The sequence below is a fragment of the Phocoena phocoena genome, chromosome 20, assembly GCF_963924675.1.
Source record: "Phocoena phocoena chromosome 20, mPhoPho1.1, whole genome shotgun sequence".
Taxonomy (NCBI): Eukaryota; Metazoa; Chordata; class Mammalia; order Artiodactyla; family Phocoenidae; genus Phocoena; species Phocoena phocoena.
This window is the reverse complement of record NC_089238.1, coordinates 684,765-706,657: the sequence shown is the minus strand read 5'-3', so window position 1 is coordinate 706,657 and position 21,893 is coordinate 684,765. Positions and strand designations below refer to the sequence as shown.

Below are 21,893 nucleotides of genomic sequence, written 5' to 3'. Positions count from 1 at the left end.
ATACCAGTTGTGTTTACAGGGCTTCAAGACTGGATGAGATCAAGGCACTGTGAGCAGATGGGAAGTGGGCAGTCTGACAGTAAGAGGTAAAGGATGTGGAGAAGGAACAGCAAATGGGGCCTGAAATGAAGGCCAGAGAGGCGGGAGGCAAGTCCCAAAAGCCAGGTGAACATGTTTCAAGGAGGAAATGATCTATTATCTAAGAATCTAAGATGCTGCTGATAACGTCAAGGAAGAAAACAGAACTGACCACTGGATTTAGCAATGTGGAGGTCATCTGGCAGCAAGGCAGGTTTTGGAGTGGGTCCAAGAAAGAATGGAAAGGAGTCTTCCCTGGTGGTCCAGTGGTTAAGAATCCGCCTTCCGATGCAGGGGACGCAGGTTCGATCCCTGGCCGGGGAACTAAGATTCCATATGTTGCCAGGCAACTAAGCCTGTGTGCCACAACTAGAGAGAAGCCCATGTGCCACTACAAAAGATCCTGTGTGCCCCAACTAAGACCCGATGCAACCAAAAATAATAATTTTTTTTTTTAAAAAAGAAAGAAAGAATGGAAGGGAAGTGAAGACTGCAAGAACAGACAACTTTTGAGATTTTGCTTTCTGAAACAAAGCAGAGAATGATTCAGGAGCCAGAGGGTTTTTTGTTTCGTTTTAAGTATGTTTACATGTCCATGGGGATAATCCAGTATATATAGAAAACCTGAGGATACAAGAGATAAGGGAAACTTGCTGGAGCGATGTCTTGGAGTAGCGGACATGGGACAGGCTCTGGTGCCAACCCAGTCAGTTCATATACAGGCTCCAGTGGGAAGGCACGGAAATTATGGAAAGTGGGTAGAGAAGGTGGACAGATGTCATGCAAGGCCTCTGCTGGCTTCTATCACTCAGGGAAACAGGAAACAAAGTCTTCTGCTGGGAACAAGCATAAGGGAAGATTCAGTGAAGGGATTGTTGGAATCTTGGTACTAAACAGCCAACTAGCTTAAGAAAAGACACTTGAAACCGATGGTGGGGAGGTTCCAGTCACTGGTAATGGAATGGTCCTAGGGATGACAATGGGAGTGACTGTCTGTTGCAGGGTGGGTGACAAAACCGTGAGCAGACAGGTCAAAGAACTGTGAGGTCAGGACGCAGGAAGATCATCTACCTGGACAATAAAATCAGGAAGTATTACGATGGGGGTTGTTTTAGATGCAATACAGCAAGAGCTGAAATCTTTACGGATGGGAAGAGTGAACCATTCATAAGGTGACTGCAACAGAGGGAAGCAGGAGTGATATGACAGTTTGGTGTCCCAAGAGTCAGAACTCAGTTTTAGAGAGAAGGGAGGGGAAACAATCTAGAAGCAACAAATGAAGAAGAGTGGGAGACAAAGCAGCCACTCCCTGCAAGGATCGTAAGAAAAGGTACTGTGCAGAGGGGAGACCCAAGTTTCAGTCACAGCAGAAGATGGCTGAATGGAGCGTTCCAACTGGGCCCAGCAGGTTTCAGAGTTAGGGAAGAGTGGAGCGTGGGGATCAAAAGGGCAATGAACTGAGCTAGATGTGGGTTAGAATAGGGAGGTAAGAGGGGACCTGGGAGCCCTGGGCATACATAAAGTTGTGTAATGGGTGGTAGGGAGGTAGGGAATCCTTCTAGGAGGAAGCAGAAGTCTGGGACCCTTTTAGAAGGACACTTCAGAAGTCCAGGAGGCCCTTTTAGAAATATTTTTTAAAAGATACTAAGCTTGGTGGTACAGTTACAGAACTTGCCAGGATGCTTGTGGAATATTTGTGTATGACTTACAAAATCCTCTGTAGTCCCTAAATCAGAAAATCTGCGTTCAAAGTATATTACTTTGGGTATTAGAATACAATACCCGTATATTGGCAGTACACCTCTTGATGCATTAGGCTGCTGTCTCTTACAGAGGTTAACAGTGCTGCCTCTATTCTCTCCAAGGATCTCTGCACAAATCATACAAGAAATCCAATTAATTTACCCCTGCAACCTTTACTGGGCAACCCCTATACATTAAGGTAGGGTCAGTGTTACATACCTATGGAAGTGCCAGCTACGGGAGTCTGACAGTGAGCACAGAGTCCCACCATACCAGCAGGCCACTTTTTCTCAACCACTGGAGAGTCATGGACCCCTCGAGAACTAGATGAACCTCCTGTACCCTGGATTTCTAACCAATGCCCTTGAAACCCATCCAGGAAGGACTGCTGGCCCCTAATTATAGCCCTACCTTAGGGAAATACAGGAAATATTTGTGAACCGAAGAAACGCCACCCAAGTCCTATTCATCTTGCCCCCTTTCCACTCTGAGCACTCAGAGAAACTTCCTCATTTTATGACTGATTAGCTCCCTTTCCTTCTGAATCTTCCCTACTATCAAGTAATCTCTTCATCTGGAGAAGATAAAGAAAATATAAACTTTGAATTCTACGGAGACCTTGAGAAATGGTGCTCTCATGTGCAGATGTGTCTCTTGCCCTCTGCCTCATGAAGGGCATTCTAAACCTATCAAGGGGCATTTCCTCTGACTTGCCCAAACCTCCAGTGAGTCCTCCAGCCCCTGCTCTGCTGTAATCTTCAGGGTCATAGGTGGTGAAATTCTAGGGAACCCAGGGCCCAGAAAATGCACTGATTCTGAATGTCCAATCCAGACTTCATATTCCAAAGGGAGCTTTGCTCTCATGGTACCCGAAATCCCACAGGGCAGAAAGCCAGGTAACTTTACTTCTCATTGTTTAGGAATTTGATTTTTATTATCAAATATCTACTATAAGAACACTGGACAAAATTAAAAAAAAAACATTAGGGGAAAAAAAATCACTGCAGAGGCAGTGCAACACAGTGGTTAAAACAATCTCTGGAGCCAAACAATCTTTCTATTCCTAACTAGCTGTGTGTCCTTAGGTAGGTTTCTCATGATTTCTGCCTCAGTTTCTCCCTTTGTAAAACTGGGATAATAGTACCTATCTCATAGAATTAAGGAGACTGAACAAGTTAATATTTGAAAAGTATTTAAAACAAAGTTTAGCACGTGATAAGTGCTGTATGTGTTTGTAAAACTTAAAAAAAACCTTAACTGGGTTAATTTATCCATGGGTCTTTCCAGTCGTTATGCATATACACTTTTTAGATGTTATAGTAGATATGTATATACAATTTTGTGTCTTTTATTCCTTTTTTGTTATGTATATTGACTCAGTATCCATAATTATAACTTACAGTGACTGCCTAAAACAGATTACAAACTAATTGTCCAACAATGCAGTAATGAGTAAACCATGGTCACTGACACACTGGGTTATTAAGTATCACCTTTTGTTCCAACAACATCAGTCTCATACTTATGGGCAATACCTTTCCATCATTAGTAATCTCATTTACTAATCTTTTCTAAGGTTAATCTCGATCAACAGTAGATATCCCATTCAACACTTTTTTTCCCTTAAATTCAGGTTTAGTATTCCATATTCTATTCCTTAAAGGGCACCCAGACCCTCCCCTTATAATAGCACAATCTGTGTTTCCATAATGATGCACAAAATGTTATTGTAAAGCTTCCATCCAATATTCCAGCTTGATGCAAAACAGCGGATTTCTAGTTGAAACACTTTTCCTAGGATAAAGTTTTTCCCTTAACAATGCACTCTGATCCACAAATAGTTGAGATCTCTTACTAAAAGATGTCTCATTCCCTACGTTCACGTTGCTCAAGTAGGATTCCTGGTGTCCTCTTCACTGTAATTATTTGATGTTAAACAAAGGTTACACAACTGTGGAAGGCTTTTGCCTATTCTTTTCATTCATAGGTTTCTTCTACGAAGATAATTTCTACTGATTAATAAGGGGAGAAGTCTTACTGAACAAGTATTAAAAATTTCCCCTCTTGATTATACTTATAGGTTTTTTTTCAATGTGTTATCAAATGTACAATAAAAGAAAAATCTCTCATCAATTCAATTCACAGAGTTTCTCTTCACTATGATTTCTCTGGTGTTGAAGTAGGGCTGAGTGACCACTAAAGGCTTTTCCACAGTCAGTGCATATAAAGCGTTTCTCTCCACTATGCATTCTCTGATGAATAATAAGAGAAGAATTCTTACAGAAAGCTTTCTCACAATGATTACATTTGTAGGGTTTTTCTCCAGTATGGTTTCTCAGATGTACAATAAGGGAAGAACTCTCATTAAATGCTTTCCCACATTCATTACATCTATACGGTTTCTCTCCAGTGTGAGTTCTCCTGTGTGCAATAAGATGAGAGCTACAGTTAAAGGATCTTTCACATTGATTACATTTGTAGGGTTTCTCACCAGTGTGGATTCTCCGATGGGCAACAAGGTGGCAACTCTGGCTGAAGGATTTTCCACATTTATTGCACTCATAGGGCTTCTCTCCAGTATGAGTCCTTTGATGTCTAACAAGGTGAGCCATCTGGCTGCATGATTTTCCACATTTATTACATTCATAGGGCTTAATTCCAGAATGAATTATTTCATGTTTAGTGAGGGCTGAACGTTCTCTGAATGCTTTGCCACATTCCTGACAGTTATAGGGTTTCTCTCCTGTGTGAGTTCTCTGATGGGCAATAAGGTGGGAGCTCCAGCTGAAGGATTTTCCACATTCAGTACATTTATATGGTTTTGCTCCAGAGTGAGTTCTTTCATGTTTACTAAGGGCTGAGTAATCCCTAAAAGCTTTTTCACATTCATCACATTTAAAGGGCTTCTCTCCAGTATGCATTCTCATGTGGGCAATAAGATGGGAGCTCCAGCTGAAAGATTTCCCACATTCAGTACATTCAAAAGGTTTCTCTCCAGTATGAGTTCTCTGATGTCCAATAAGATGGGAGTTCCAGTTGAAAGACTTCCCACATTCATTACATACATAAGGTTTCTCTCCTGTATGAATTCTCTTGTGTACGATAAGATGAGAATTCCAGCTGAAGGCTTTTCCACATTTATTACATTCATAGGGTTTGATTCCAGTGTGAGTCCGTTCATGTTTAGTAAGGGCTGAACGATTCCTAAAAACTTTTCCACATTTATCACATTCATAGGGTTTCTCTCCAGTATGAGTTTTCTTATGTTGGATAAGGTAAGAGCTCCAGATAAAAGACGTCCCACATTCATTATATTCGTAGGGTTTCTCTGCAGTGTAAGTGCTTGTATGCTGTGTAAGGAATGAGTCATACCCAAAAACTTTCTCCCATTCATTGTATTTATATGCTTTCTCTACAGTACCAATTTTTTGATGTTCCATAAAGGATGAAAAGTAAAAGATATTCTCATATTCTTTGTAATCATACTGGTTTCCTCCAATATGAAGTCCTGGATGTTCACTAAATGATGGGCTCTGGTTAAAGATTTGATGGCATTCCTTATATTCATATAGTTTTTCTCCTGTATGCATTCCCATATGATCACCAAAATGCAGTATATGATTGAAAGATTTAACAGCATCAGTACATTTGAAAAGATTGTCTCCAGTTTGCACCCTTGCAGGGTGAACAGGTTGCATGGAGTGGTAGAAGGCTTTGTCATACTCATTATTTTCACAGGTAATCTTATCTGCATACATTATGGCTGAATTACATCTCCAACTTTCAGCATTTGTATCAGGCTTATAGAAATGTTCTATTTGAGAAACTTTCTGAGATGGAACAATGCTTAGTCTCTGGCTACACCCTGCCCCAAGTTCACAGAACTCAGCGCCTCTTTGAGACAGTACTTGCTTTTGCATGAAGACCATTTGCCTCATAGCTGTACTCTGGTTCATGTGATACATTTCTAATTGGTCTTTACATCCCAAAACTTCTAACCTGGAGAACCAAGGATCGTCCCATATGTATCTCTCCAACTTCATGCTATGGGACTGTTCCTCCTCAAGAATGCTCTGTGTTGGGATCAACGCTTTGCTTTCAAGATTTCTCACCCATTCTGAAATAAACAGAAAATATCCATGAGAGCATAGGGAAAGAACTTCTAAGAGTAGAGTGGAAAAGGTAAGATTTACTGTCCATATTATTGAAAAGGTAAGCATGAACTTGTTTCCAAATAGACTTGTAACCAGAGGAAGATCGTAATAGGAAAGAGAAGAATAGTAAAAAATGAACAGAAGTAGTTAACCAGAATACAAAGTGTGCACTGAATATGAATAAAACCCATTTAGGAGTATCTTCCCATGAAAAGGAGAACCAGTTATTATGTGTGTGCAGGAAAGAGTTAACTCTACACACTTGAGTTGGTCACACTTTGCACATTCCCAAGAAGGCCTGTTTCATGACTGGCCCTCGGCCAACTCCTAAGGACTGAGATCCTGGAATGTTCTAACTCATAAGAGTGTTCTGCATGCTTGAACCCTTGAAGTATACTGTACCAACTTCTCTAGATAGTTTGTACAATGTCATTTATGGTGAACACCTGCTTCCTTCTGGGGTTCTGGAGCTTCCATGATTACTCAGTCAGTCATGTGTGTCTAAATGACCAACCCCCAATAAACACCCTGGACTCACAGGCTTGGGCAAGCTTCCCTAGTAGATGACACTTCACACAACTCATTGCTGAAGGAATTAAGTGTGTTCTTTGCAACTCCACTGGGAAAGAACTACTGAAAGCTTGCATTTGGTTTCCTCCAGACCTCACTCCATGCACCGTTACCCTCTGCTGATGTTGCTTTGTGTCCTTGCACTGTAATAAACCATTACCCTGAATATAATGCCTTTTGAGTCCAGGGAGTCCTTCTAGTGAATCACTGAACCTGGGGGTTGTCTGGAGGATCCAGATGCATTTAATACTATTAAGGTGAAAAAATAATAACTGGCTTAACAAAAGACAGATGAACAACCAGCCCCTCAGAAACTAATGTTTAAATTATTAAAGTGTGCTAATTCATTTCTATGTTATAATGTCCTTACTGTTCCCCTACTTTGACACCTGCCAAAAAAAGAAGGGGATGGGGTTAAGAGAAAGTATCACCAACAAAGGCTTCAAGCTATCACATTATTTCCTATCTCACAGAGTTCAGTCAATAACACAAAATCATCCTCCTGAATGGCAAAAATCACATGGTTTCAGGATACTCCTAAAGTTCTTCTAACATGTGTAGAATAATGACAAAAGAGATAGACTGGAAAGACAGCACACTGCAATGAAGCAGATACAGGAGTTATAGTCTGATAATCTGTATTTAAGTACTGGCTCTGCCACTATCCTTACGTGACTTTTCTGAAGATTAAATGAGATTGTGAATCCAGCAAAATGTCTGGCAAATTCAATATGTGGAAGCTACCTATCATCACTGCTGAGGTATCAGTCCTCCAACAACAGGGGTCTGTATTAGTTTCCTATTGCTGCTGTAACAAATTACCACACATGTTGTGGCTTAAAATAACAAACTCACTGTCTCACAGTCTGAAAGTCAGAAGTTCTAAATGGCTTTCACTGGGCTAAAATCAAGATAGCTTTCCTTCAGAAGCTCTAGGGGAAAATCCACATCCTTGCCTTTTCCAGCTTTAAAAGCTGCCTGCATTCTTTGGCTTGTAGCTCCCCCCTCCATCTTCAAAGTTTATCATTCCAACCTTTGCTTCTGTCAGTCACATCTCTGTGTCTCTGACACTCCTGCCTCACTCTTAGAATGACCTCACAATAACATGGGCCCATCCAGACAATCCAAGATAATCTATCTCAAGATCCCTAGTTTAATTCACATCTGAAAAAGTCTCTTTTGCCATATAAGGCACCATATTCACAAGTTTCAGATGTGGACATTTTGCAGGGGTGGGTATCATTCATTATTCAGCATACCACAGGGTCTAATGCTGCAGGTACCCAACAGGGCATAGACCCTTGTCCTCTTTCTCCAGGTTTTTCTTCTTCTTCACTATACACCATTTTCCCTCTTTTACTACCCAAGTCCATTACAACAGGAGAGATCCTACTCTGCTCAAGAAATGGCACTTACTATCAATTTTAAGCTTAGCTTCTAGTAGTTAGGGAATGATCTTCAAACAACTTTTGAATTTTTCCAGTAGAAACTTTAAAAAATGGAAGCTGACCAAGTCACGGATTAGATAAATAATGTCCGTCCAGCTTCATACTCAGTACTTATGGCCTGAGTGTCTCTTCCACCTGTAAATTATTATCTATGTGATGAGGTGACGATCTAAACAGTTATGAATACACACATTACATCACTGAGAGTTTGTGGGGTTGTAGATGCTAAGCGGATGGGAGGTCAGAAAAGGAGACCACGACAGAAGCAATCAAGGAAGGTTTCACACAAGAGAAATAACATGAGCTCAGTCTTCGGGCATGGCTCAAATACAGACAGACTGCTGGTATGGCATGAGCAAAGGCATGCGTGATGTGACTGAAATGTAAGGAGGGCCTTAAGGATGCCAGCCGAGTAAACTGCAGGAACTAGTCAGGAAATGAGCAAAATAATAGAAAAAATTGGAAGGTCTTGAAATCCAGTCAGAGTTATTTAAAAGGCAACTCAAGTCACTGTAGGTTTACTGGCAGAGACCTCATAATGGAAGATTTCAGGGATATAAATCTAGAAACAACATCTGAGGGGGCTAATAACAAATAATAATTCACTCACCAACTTGAGCTGGAATTTTATGAGGGTGCCTACCTGAGGGTGATGTTGGTGGAAGCTGAATGACACAGCTGACATTTCAGAGGAAGAAAATCTCAGAAGTCAGACAAGAGATTACTTCTTAGAGAGGAAAGAGCAGGCAGTCAGGATGACTTCCCCATTTCCAGCTTAGCAGACTCACAGAAGGTTGGCATCAGGGATATAGATCAGGAAGACGGGGAAACAATCTAGAAGGGAGAGCTGAGATTCCTGGTTCTATCAAGATCAAGGAGACAGCTGAGATGATTTCCAAGAAGGCAGAAGTGTAAGGATGGAGGTGGTGGAACCACAGGGCTCAGGACAGTTACTTAGAATGGTCAGCACTGACCATTAAAGCTTCTGGAATTCATGACTCCTTGGTGGAAGGTTTCAGATCCAGATAGGGGGCAGCTGGTTAAGACTCCACAAAAGTTCACTTCGTTAGATGGGAAGATGTCCAACTTCAGGACTCAAGAGGGGGCCATGGTATATCGTTAAATTAAAAACAACAAGATACAGAACGATGTGTATTGTATTCTTCCTTTGGTAAGGTGAAAAGTAACTACATATGCCTATATTCTTATAATTGCATTAAAAAACTCAGGAAACAAACAATAGAAATTATTGCAAGCAATTAACCTTGGTAAGACGTCAGTGAAATTTCACCACTCCATAAAAGCAACCATAAAACTGGCAAAACCTGACAGAATAAGTTTCTTCTGAATTCTCTAAATTAACCAGACTTGCAGCAGCCCAGGGAGAGTTTATTCAAGGAAAACTGAGTTTCAATAATAACGGTGAGTTTTGTGGCATTTTAACTTACCCTAATCCCATCTGACTCCTCAACTCAGCAGTAGCCTTGGAAAATAACAGCTCACATTTCTGGTGATAGAAGGAACAGAACAAAGCTAGAGCTTTTTCAAAGCCTCATTCCCAAAGAACAGTCATTATCTGACCTGTTTGGTGGTTCCCAGGAAGACCCCACTTGAAAGGCTTGTGGGAACTTGCACAGCGCTAAAAACTTCTAGGAAGTAGGTATTTGTCAAACATTTAATGGCAATGTTTTAAAGCATTACTGTCTGAGGTGATGGAAAACAGACGGGGTACACAATACACAAACCAGAAAATGAAAGGAAAACCTGAGGAGTGAGATGTCCATAGATTTGAAAAGTCCTAACATATTCCTGGGAATCTAGAAGGCCCATGCATACACACTGTAATTAAACTTTCAAAAGCCAAAGCCAAAGAGAGAATCCTGAAAGCAACAAGAGGGAAGCAAGTCGTCATATACACGGGATCCTCAACAAGATAAACAGCTTATTTCTCATCAGAAACCACGGAGGCCAGAGAGAAAAAGAAATATGTCAACCATGAATTCTATACCTGGCAAAACTATCATTCAAAAGTGGAGAAATCAAGACATTCTCTGATAAAAAAAGGCTAAGAGTTTGCTGCTAGTAAACCTGCCCTACAAGAAATGCTAAAAGGAGTTCTTTAGGCTGAAATGAAAAGACACTAACTCGAAATACTGACTACCAGTAAAGGTAACTACATAGGTAAATACAAGAAGACTATACAAATGCATTTTTTGTTTGTTTCCTATCTGATTTAAAAGACAACTACATAAAGCAATAATTATAAATAAATTAAAAATCTGTTATGAATCTATGTTGAAACACAATTTACAGATGCAATTTGTGACAATAATAGCACAAAAGAGGGAGGACAGAGCTATACAGAAGCAAAGCTTTTGTATACTATCAAAATTAAACTGATAGTAACCCAAACTAAATTGTTATAAATTAAGATGTTAATTATAATTCCCAGGGCAACCACTAATAAAATAACCCCAAAATTTATAGTAAAAGGAAAGTGGTTACCTGTGTGTGCTTCTGTGTGTCTGTGTGTCTATCTGTGTGTCTCTCTGGAGAATAATAATAATGTGGATAAGAGAAGAGAGTATAAATGAGATTTTTTTCAGCTTACACATTTTATATAGCTTTGAGTTTTTTGAATCATGTAAATACATTATCTATATTAAAAAAACATTTTTTGTTGTTTTTTTTTGTAAGAAGAGTTTGTGACTACAGGCCACAAGTTTGGCAATAAAACATTAAAAAGCAGGTAACTGAATGAGAAGTCTTCTTAGACAAAGGGACAAAGCAAAGAACATGAGAGGTGAGGAGGGAAACTGTAGCATACAAGAACTGTTACTGTATTAATAAAGGTGGGCATCTTTGCTCTGAATCAACAGCAGAAAAAAGTCAATGTAAGGGATTAAGCTCCTTGGAAGGAACTGTGACCGTCTCTGAGGAAGTGAACTCCTCACGGCCTCAGCCCACTTCTCAAACAAGGATGGCTTGGAGGAAGGTTCCTCGCTCCCACCTGGGGTCTGCTCTCACCTGGACAAGTGCCTTGAGGAGGATATGCCTGCTCCACTGACCACGGCTCTTCTCCTTGCTCCAACAGGGAGATGACCTCGGGCTTGGCGATCTTATTCCCTACATGTGGAGGAAAAACACAGACTTGCAGAGCCATGTAACCCTCCCTTGCCTATTTCTCATGAATGACTTCACTTCATGCTTTATGAGCAATAGGGATTTCATCCTTGAACCTCAGGGCTCAAGATCATCTCAGCCCTTCTGAGGCCTCGTAAGCTTGTACAGAGTAGCACAGGGGATTGCAAGGGGGACAGCATCGTTTACTTGGGCAGTCCCCGCCTTACCCACAGAGAGCAGATGCCCATAGGTCTCCAGCATCACATCACGGTACAGGGTCCTCTGAACAGGGTCCAGCTGCCCCCATTCCTCTTGGGTGAAGTCCACAGCCACATCCTTGAAGGTCACTGGTTCCTAAAAGAGCACACATGTTCCTCCTCAGCCCGGAGCTACCCCCACTCCACTGTTTTCTGGGGCTGGAGTGAGTCTGACAGCCCTGGGGAGGAGACAGTACATAGAGGAATTGTCCTGGATGCGTTCAGTATTCTCACTGACGTGGGTCAGGTCTCACTGGGAGCCACCCAGGGCCCTGCATTTGGGATGTACTCTTAGCGAGTTAGATATCTGGGCCCACAATAACCACAATAGAGATGAGCAGGTCTCTCCTAAGATCTTGCCCAATTCTAGTTAACACTGGCTAGTATGGACAGGACTCCCAACTGGGCAATTCGTCCTGCTTCTCTGGAACTGCAGACACTTAATAAGACCGAGACCAGGACCAGGGTGGATGCAGACTCTGAGCCCTGGTCACAGACCAGAGAACCTGGGGCTCAAGTCTGCTCCACGTGTAGATCTAGGACCTGGAAGGGTGACCGCCTTCCTGGCCACAGCAGAGACACTTCCACTCCCAGACTGTCTCCGACCCAAGGACTGGAGGTAGGGGTGAGACAGGATTAAGCAGAGCAGCCCAAGCCAAAGAGAATCACTTACAGTTGCTGTCAAAGCACTTTGATTTTGAAAAAGTTCAAACTGATGTTTTTAGGAAAAAGAGAACCAGGAATACCCACTAGAAAGCTAAAGGGAAGTCTGATTTTTGCAATGAATGCATCCCTTACAGTCCTTTGAAGCCATCAACGTGAGCCTCAGGTATCTGGGCACTTGCAGGGTGTGGCAGGGGGACTGGGGAGCGAGCTGTGCTTCACGGGAGGTGAGCGAGCGACAAACCCCACAGCCCCTGCTCCTTCCTAGGGCCCCCTCTTGGGCTGTCTGTGCACTACGGTCCTCCCCTCCATGTCAGTGCAGAATCATCCCCAGGACAAACACCCACTGAATGGATACACGTGCAGTGTGCTTCCACTCCAAGCATCCTTCCACTTCCTCACAGCCTGCTAATCACTTCTCTTCCACCACATGTGGCCTTCCTTTCTGTCCTGAGAGTCATCCCTGACCAGGGTCAGCCCTCATGCTGGTCTTCAGTGTAGACTTTGCTCTGCTGGTCTGAACTGCTCCTCCTCCACCTTCACATGACTGGCTTGAAACACAGAACTGCTTCTGCTCCAGTGATTCTCTAACTCCAAAAAGCATTTACAACTGCTATTCACAACCTCCTTTAGTGAAACCCTCCTTAGCCTTGGACTCCTCCATTCCAATTTTTTGATTTTCCTCTTACAGACACGCCCAGGCCTCAGTTTCCTTACTGGCTGCTGCTTCTACATTTTTGGGGTAAACATTTTTTACTTAAATCTAACATTCGGGTAGAGAAGTGCACAAAACCGAAGTGTGCACCATACCTAAACTCAATGCACTTTCAGAGTGATCACACTTGGGATACCAGCTGGGAGGCCAGGCTTCCTGCCCAGGGCGCTCCTGGTGTGCCCGTCTCATGCTCCCTAATCTCAAGGGTGGCACCTACTTAGATGGCTTCAAAGGTCAATTGTTAACAAGGTCCAAGCCCACACCGTGGCAGCTGTCAAGCTGGTGGACTGAGCCACAAGTTCACCTCCCACCCTTCTCAAGACCCCAACAGATCCCCATACACATACTTAAAAAGGAACAAAACCACCACATCTAATTGACACAGAAGGAATGAAATCACTAGAGAGATTCTGCAACCCCTACTAAAATAGTGGACATTGGCAGTGATCATTGATGACTGCTATACCACAGGTGAAAGGCAGAAAGGGAAATGTCCGATGGAGGGGTCAGGCTGACAATACCTGCAGACACTAATCCATCACATCACCTGGAAATGGGCCAACCAGACCACCTGTGCCCACTGATGCAGGACAGTAAGAAGGACCCAGAACCACCTATCAAGTACTCTTGCCCAAAATACAAAGCCTGAATCTGCCCTATCCTCTAGCTCAACTACCAGTCTATGGGAGACAGGTGGATAGAGGAACTCATCCAAGGACATCACAAAGGCAAAATCAGGCAACCCAAGACAGGTGACCTGGTTTCTTCAGTACATGAAGAACATGCAACATGTGGTCCTTGCTTGGATCCTGATTTGAATAACAACTGCAAAAGACATTTTGGGGACAAGTGGGGAAAAGTGAATACGGGCTTGGTATTAGGTAATAGTAAGGAATTACTGTTGTTAATTTTGTTGGGTGTGTAAAGGTATTGTGTTTATCTTCTAAAAGGTATGAATGTCTCAGATACATACACAGAAGTGTGAAATGATACAGTATCTGTGCTTCGCTATAAAATACTCTAGTTTTTTTTTTAAAGGTTGTCCGAATAAATGAAAAGGCAGAAAGTTGGAAGGTGACATTTGCTAAGGCTGGTGAATGTGGGTGTCTGTCGTCAGCTGAATAATGGCACTGCCAAAGACGTCCATGTCCTAATGACTGTTACCTTAATATGACAAAAGATGTCATAGTTACAGAGATGTGATTACGTTAAGGATGTTGAGATGGGAAGACTATCTTGGATTATCCAGTGAGCTCAATGAAATCACAAGGGTCCTTACAAGTGAAAGAGGTAGGAGGGCATGCGTCAGAGAAAAGGAGACAATGCAAGCAGAGGTTGGAGTGATGCACACTGAAGATGGAGGAAGGGGCCATGAGCCAAGAAATGGCAGGTAGCCTCTAGAAGTGAGTGAAAGCAAGGAAGCAGCCTCTCCCCTGAGCCTCCAGAAGGAACACAACTCTGTAGACCCATTCTAGACTTCAGACTCCAGAACATGAGAATAAATTCATGTTGTTCTAAGCCATTAAGTTTGTGGTAATCTGTTATAGCGGCAACAGGAAACTCGTAGGGTTTTTTAATCTCCTTAAGTTTTTTTAAAGAAAGTAAACGACATAACGGACCAGCAAAGAGGCTGTCGGCATGTGGTGTTCTACACATTCCCGCAAGATGGGGAGATGAGTGTGGCTGACCAAGGAAACAGAGCAAAGGAGACCCCAGGCCTGCACGTTAGAAGGGGCTGCCAGGGGAAGCAGGACCCCAAGAGAGGCTCTGGGCTCTGAGCTTAAATGCCACTGAAGCCAGGAGAATCAGGCTGCAAGGTCCATACTCAGAACCTCTATATTCAGGACAACTTTGCCAGTTGCCCCACATCCCTGCCAGCCAGTTTGCCTTGTGGGAAAAACTCCCTGGACGCTCCTCACACTCAAGAGTGTGGGAGGTTCTCAGGCTGCCTGGATGAGTGACTACCCTGGAGTTGAGACCCCTTCAGCCCAACACAGGGAGAGGGGAGGGGTCTGTGGCCTAACAGCCAGCTGTGCACCCAGGAAACCGGAAGCAGGACCGACCTGGTGATCCTGGCCCACCGAGGCACACAGAGATTAGAGTGAGACTTGTCAGGGGAGGGAGGGAGAAAGAGGGAGACAGACAGAGACCTAGAGGCAGGTCAAGCAGGAACCAGACCTGCTCAGGTGCACAAAGCAGATCTGTCAGACACAGCCTCACAGCTCTTCTCTGGTAAACAAAGACAGACCAGAGGGCCCCTGCACACACGAGGAACATGTGCACAGCGGAAAGACCGAACTTAGCAGCTAAGAGGACAGAGAATCCAGGCAGCAGTCACATCCAACTTCCAATGACCTATACTTCTAATTCCCAGATTGGAAAGATTCAGTATAAAATAGGACAGGATAATACAAGAGGCTCAGAGAATATGAAGAAGAGATAAAAAAAACACAGCAGTCAGGGGGCCATCTAACAGACAACCTCAGAAAAATAATATAAAGGAAAACAGGAGGGAGTTTTTTAAAAACACAGGACTTCTTTAAAAAAGACACAAAACACTAGCCATAAACAAAGACAGATATATTTGACAAAAATATACCAAAAAACATTTCACTGATAAAAGACACCATAAAGACAAGCTACAGATTTGGAGAAGATAATCCACATGTGGCAAAGACTCAGGATCCAGAAAGCATGAAATGCCTACATATTAATGTGAGAATCTACAGAAATCTAGGGATGGGAGACACACAGAGAAAGAAGGAAATACAGATGGCCAATAACTCATTTAAAGATATTCAACCTCACTAGCAATCAAGAACATGCAAATTAAAATAATGCAATAAACTTTTGTGGTCTTGGGGTAAACAAAAATTAAAAGACCCGATATTAATATTGTCAAGTGGCAGCAAAGATGCAGGGAAATAGGCACCCTCTCTGAGTGGGGAGACTGAGAGGGGGCTTTGCCCTTTCAGAGCCACGTGGCAGCACTGGTCACGCGGAAAACACAAACACCCTAAAACTCAGCAAAGTGCTGCCTCCAAGGCATGCCCAGATAAACTTAAATGTGCGCACAAAGCAAAACTAAAAGAACTTCCACAGGGCTTCGTTTGGAATAGGAAAAATGGTGGAAGGAGGAAGGACTTATAAGCTTATTCTCAGAAGAGATGAGCAGAGTGCGCTTCTCTGATATGGCAAAAGGAATGTACTTGACCTTCATCTACCACATGGATATACCTCAAAATTGACCTTGAAAGGTGTAGAAAAGCTACATGTAGAAAAAGCAGTTAAAAAAACCAGATTATTACTTATAATGTCTGTATAGTTTATTACCTACATGAGTATGAAAATGGATTAACTATGTACGTATCTTAAGTGGTTGCTGTCAGGAAGGGTGCAAAAAGAATGTGATTGGGGACTAAAAAGAACGAAAAGCAAATATGGCAAAACATTAACGATGATTAATTTGGAGTTTGTTTAATCACCTGTCTGTTTAATCACTTTTTATACTTTTCTGCAGTTATGGAATTTGTCAAAATAAAAATTTAAATAAAAAGTATTTTCAGAGTTGAGAGATGTCATCAAAACTGGAAGGGCCCATGGACTGCCAATCAGGAAGAAAAAAGACCCCCAGCAGAATATGCCCCAATGTCAGGGCCCACAACTCGTGGAGGCCTTAGGGATGCAAAGAAAATGCAAAACTGAGGCTGGTGATGAAACAGAAGAGATAGCAGAAGATAGGCACCTAGTCTCACCAGCTGTGGAGACAAGAGGTGGGGCTGGGAGACGAAAGTCTCAGTTACCTAATGCTTAGGAGCAAGGAAGCAGAACAGAGGAGGGCCCCACCCCCTAGGTAGGAGTGAGCCCTTCCATTTCACAGGTAACCCTTACCTGAACTCCTACTTTCCAAATATCATCTGCCAGGATGACTTGCAAACACGTTTCACCCAAATTCTTGTAAACATTTTTGGACATGTTGCTTTGTACACAAGTATAATCGTTTATCTAGACATTCTAAGGCACTTTATGAAATCTGACACACCAGCCTCACGTTTAAACTACAGGAGGGTTTAAGGGAGGATGTAGAGGGTGCTGAGCTGGGTCTTAGCTGTTTACCTGACAGCTAAGGATCTCATCTGATTGCTCCTGCATTACCTGAATTCTCTGACAACTGGCCCCTTCATGGAACCTGGGGAAGTCCAGATATACTCTCTGGCATCTTCAGAATTTCATTGTTTATTATTTTAGGGCAAGCTCTTTGCAGAGAAGGAAAATATAACTGAACTGTGCTCAACCTTGAGACAACCAAAGACGGATGCAGAGTATTCCATTAATTGGTGTTTTATGTGAATGTTTACTGTGCAGAAATCTTTGGTGGACTGTTATAGTGGGGGTTCGAGTTTCCATATTTGGGGGGGGGCTGGCTGGGGTTTTTATATGGGCTGGGATATTATTATTATTTTCCCTATTCATCAAAATAATGGGCTCCCACTAGCTGAAACTTCACTAACCAACATGTTTGTAAGATCGGACTATTCAGATAACAAGGGATGACAGCATTTGATATTTTCACCAGGTGAATGCTTTATTTCAATAAATATTTAATTTGGAGGGAACAATAGAGGGATAAGGCGCTCTTGTTTGTGTTCCCAAGACCTCACTTAATACAAAACTCACACATTCAAGTCTTGAGTTTCCCACAGGGAAAGATCCAAAGTGGGTGTGGGAAGGGGCCAGGAGTACATGCTCACAAATCACAACTCTTCAGACATTAGAGGGTGGTGTTATTTTAATTCTCCATTTTATTTTCTCGGCATTAACTCTAATAACTCTCAGAAACCCTCATATAAATGGACAGCAGAGTGCAACACAGTGGTTATTTTCTTCACAGCACTTCACTACAGCTAACTTCTGTTCCCAAGCAACTGATCAGGGCCCATCTTTCAGCCTAGTCTAGCTTCACTATCGATTGTCTGCAAATGACCGCACATTGTAAGAGCAACGAACACCAGTCACCCAAGCTGTGATGCCCTCATTACGTGGCTCAGACCTGAGACGGCAGTGCTGTGACGTGGGGACAGCATACTCACGACGTGCTTCACCAGTCAGCCTTGAAACCGTGGGAGGTTAGTTTTTTTTTAACTTGGCAGGAGGCGTAAAGCTAAGCAAAGATGTTATTAACATTTTTATATCACAGTATCTCACATTTGCTTGATTCATTATTTTAACTTAGAAATGAAAACTCTAAATATAGTAATGAAACTATTTTTGTCTTTCACAGCAGACAATCATTAGAGTACATGTAAATGTGAAGAACTAGGATAAAAATCTCTCATTTAGAAAAAACCCTAAGAAACTGAAACGTAAGTTAAAAACGGCTACTTCCAAGTCATGAAAAGAAATAAAATACTGATAAACGATATGACATACAGGACCCTTGAAAGCCAGACACAAAGGCCATATATTATATGATTCCCTTTATGTGAAATGCCCATAATGTGCAAATACAGAGAAAGTAGATTAGTGGTTGCCAGGAGCTGAGAGTTGGGGAAACAGGGAGTAACTACTAATGGGTATAGGGTTTCTTTTTGGAATGATAAAATGTTCTAGAATTAGATACTGGTGATGGTTGTAGAGTTCTGTGAATATACTAAAACCCACTGAGCTACATACTTTAAAAAGTTGAATTTTATGGTACATTAATATTTTAATAAAGCTTTTATTAAAAAAATTTTTTTAAGTGGCTGCCTCAAGTAAGGGGGCTGAGCAAGAGGGGAGGAGGGAGATGACACCTGTCCAACATCATGAACTGTGCTGCCCTATTTCTCTCGGGAGCCACCCTTGTGCCCTTACAGTCACGAAGTCCTCCTGCTTCAACTCCCTTATACCTCTCAGATCTGGCTTCCGGGTGCTGGTCAGACTGAAGCCTGATACGCCAGCCTGCTTCCCACAGCCCCCCTTCTTTCCACTCCCCTGCCAGAGGCAACTTTCCAGCCACATTCTAGACCCTGGTTCCTCCTGCTCCCAACACTTCTGAGGCTTCTCATTACCACCAGGATGGAGACCCAGCTCGGTGGCGGGCATTCAGGATGCGGCTGGGTTTGTCCTGGCCTCTTTGGCCTAAAATCTAATTATGGTCAGCCTTCACCCAGATGCTGGTCATGCGGTGTGTCCCCATGGTGCTACAGGAGGCCAGATTCCTGCACAGCAGGCTATGCCCACCCGGCTGATGTGTTCCCTTTACCCCTTGGCTCAGGGGTGTTCTATCTCCCAGGCAGCCTCCTCTCCACAGCAAAAGGACCCCAGGTGCTCTGTGCCCCACGGCCTCTATGCAGACTCTCCCAAGGCATCAGTTGTGCTCAGCTGCTCCAGGGCTCAGGGCCTCCCTAAGCACCTCTGGCTTGTGTCCTGAACCCCATGTGCAGCACTAAGCAGATGGTGAGGTCTCAGCAGTTGACTGAACCACCCTGCAAAGTGGCATGGGAGCTCCTCAGGATGGGGGCTAGCACTTCACCTTGTTCTCCTCCCAGTAAGCACAGAGCCCAGCAGACATCATCAATCTGATCAGGCACTAAATACATGAGGGAAGGTGGGAGGGAAACAGAGGAGGGGGCTGCTAGCCAAAAGGGGGTTGCCCCTTATCCACCAAACAGCCCACAGCACAGCTGGGGCTCAGGACTCTGAACAGGCTGGTTGACAGTGAGGCTGCAAGTCGTGGAAAACAGAATTCTCCCGACCTGTGCTCAGGAATCAATAAACTTCTAGCTGATTCCTTCTCTACCCAAACCCTAGCTGTGGTAAACTGAGGAAGTACATCGACTGGGATGGCCGGGAACACCCTGAACACCTTAGGGAACAGGGCAACCCTTCACGAAAAAGCAGAAACCCCATCTCACCTGGGCCTGGGCTGTCGGAAGCCTGGGGGCCCTCCTTCTCTCCTCAGGGGTCTTCTCCACGCACCAGGTAGAGTCCTGAGGACACAGAGCTGGGGGAGGAAAGTGAAGTCACAGAGGCAGTTCTCCCTCCCAGAAGTGTGACCACATGAGGCCCACCTCCTGACCCTGTCCTTCCCCTTTGGGCAAGGGAAAAACCCTACCTCCTCATGTTACAGATGAAAGCAGTGGGGCCGAGAAATTAAAGAATGTGCCTAAACACATGAACCATCTCCCCTTGCTGAGGTACTGTCTTAGACAAAGTGTCTCTTCACAGACTTTCTAGGCCTGAGCCCTAAGTGGCCACACATTCATTCTCATGCATCCTGTCCTGGAGATATCATCACACTGTACCCCCCAGTGGAGTGTTCTGGTCCCTCTCTGTTCCAGCTCTGCCCAGAGACAGAGCTGGACCAGACCCCACGCCCCCGGCCCCCTCCTCCCCAGCTCTAATTCCCTGGCAATGGCAGGTTACTGCTGGGAGAGACCACAACATGTTAACCAATGTGGCTGATGGGGACACAAGTTGTTTTTTTGCCACACCATGAGGCATGTCGGATCATAGTTCCCCGACTAGGGATGGAACCCGCATCCCCAGCAATGGAAGTGTGGAGTCTTAACTGCTGGACCACCAGGGAAGTCCAGGGACAAAAGTTCTTGACTCACCCCAGGAGGCCCACGGGTCAACAGCCGCCATCCCCCAGGACTGGTCCGTAAAGATACCTGCATCAGAGGATCCGGTTAGGACAAGGAAAGGAAAGAACTGTGACACCAATCCTAGTGACAAAAGGCTACAAATGGAAAAGGAGAACTGTCTCACTAATGCGCAAAACAAAATTCCATAAGTAGAGACCAAGGATGTGTGAAACAAACCCAACATAAGCTAGACTTATAGCAGAAATGCACAGGTGGGTCACTTTCAGGAATTTTATTGATATGATACAGCAACAGAACAATTAAGGACAGAACTCCTTAAACAGGCTGGAGAGGTATTTGATAAAATTTAACATTACTTAATTTTTAAAAAATATTAGTTAAAAGATACTCCTTTGATATCTTTAATGACAGATACATGAAAGCTCACTTAAAGATAAAACACACCACTGACACTATTTTAACATTGTTCTTATATCATAAACCACTGCTATATAATAAGAAACAATAATAATAGTAAAAAAATACGGGAGTAGTAGAGAAATTTTGGTTGTACGTACGACTATCATAAAAATCACTAGAAAATCTCTTAAAACTAATGAGACTTCTCAGGAGATGACTATGAAATACACAAAAATTACATTGACTTTAATACAAAGAACCAACTTTTTAAAGAAATCTCACTCAGTTCTAATTCTATACCAAGACAGAGAGACACCCCCCTCCCCAATCCCAAAAGCCCTCAGCCCCTCTCCAGCAGATCATTGCTGGGGAGGCCCAGAAGAAACAAGATTTGTACTCACCCCAGGAAGCCCACGGGTTGATGGCTGCCATCCTGCAGGATTAATCCACCAGGAGCTTGCCCAGGAGCAGTGGATTTGGGTGATTACTGAAAGCAACTGCAATACCCACCTAGTGATAAAAGTGTAAAAAGACAAAAAATGGTCTCTCCTCACAGAAGATCCAGTGGGAATAAAGAGAACACATCCACAGAAACAACGAAAGACTCCTACAGAGCATTATAAGAATACAATTTACATGTCAAAAACACAACAGAATTTCTTAAGAGAAATGAAGGGTGACAAGAATTAGCTGAAAAGTGGGCACATTCCAGAATAAGAGAGCAGAAATTTGTCAGCAGTTCTCAAGAGACAGCTACTGACAAGGACAAGGTAGCTTTTCTGTTGATTTAACGAAAATTACTATAAAATCTACACACAGCCTTCACATGTAAGTGGCTGTCTAGAGCAGAAAGGAGGAACGGGGGAATGACTGCTTAATGGGTTCAGGGGTTTTTTCCTTGGGGGTTGTTATGAAAATGTTCTGGAATTATAGTGGTGATGACTGCACAACGTTCTGAAAGCACAACAAAATCACTGACTTGTACGATTAAATGGTTAATTTTACGTTACGTAAACTTTACCTTACAAAAAAAAAAATCCACCTGGAAGACCTACCAGGCCCAAGTCTGTCTGTCTCTGCTGGTGCAGAGGCCAAAAGAAAGCCGGGTTTGGAGCCCAGACCATCCCCAACTCCCTAAGTTCTAGGCTTATTTA

General features: G+C 43.2%; 1 protein-coding gene across 1 annotated transcript; it reads right to left on the bottom strand.

Moving 5' to 3' along the window:
- Window positions 1–3,950: 3,950 nt before the first annotated feature.
- ZNF606 (zinc finger protein 606) lies at window positions 3,951–21,171 on the bottom strand. The gene is made up of 6 exons (XM_065899008.1): window positions 21,141–21,171; window positions 20,350–20,406; window positions 19,648–19,736; window positions 11,344–11,470; window positions 11,021–11,119; window positions 3,951–5,938 (listed from the first exon to the last, which is right to left on the bottom strand). The coding sequence occupies exons 1-6, from the start codon at window positions 21,169–21,171 to the stop codon at window positions 3,951–3,953; spliced, it is 2,391 nt and encodes a 796-aa protein (XP_065755080.1).
- Between the last annotated feature and the right edge of the window lie 722 nt (window positions 21,172–21,893).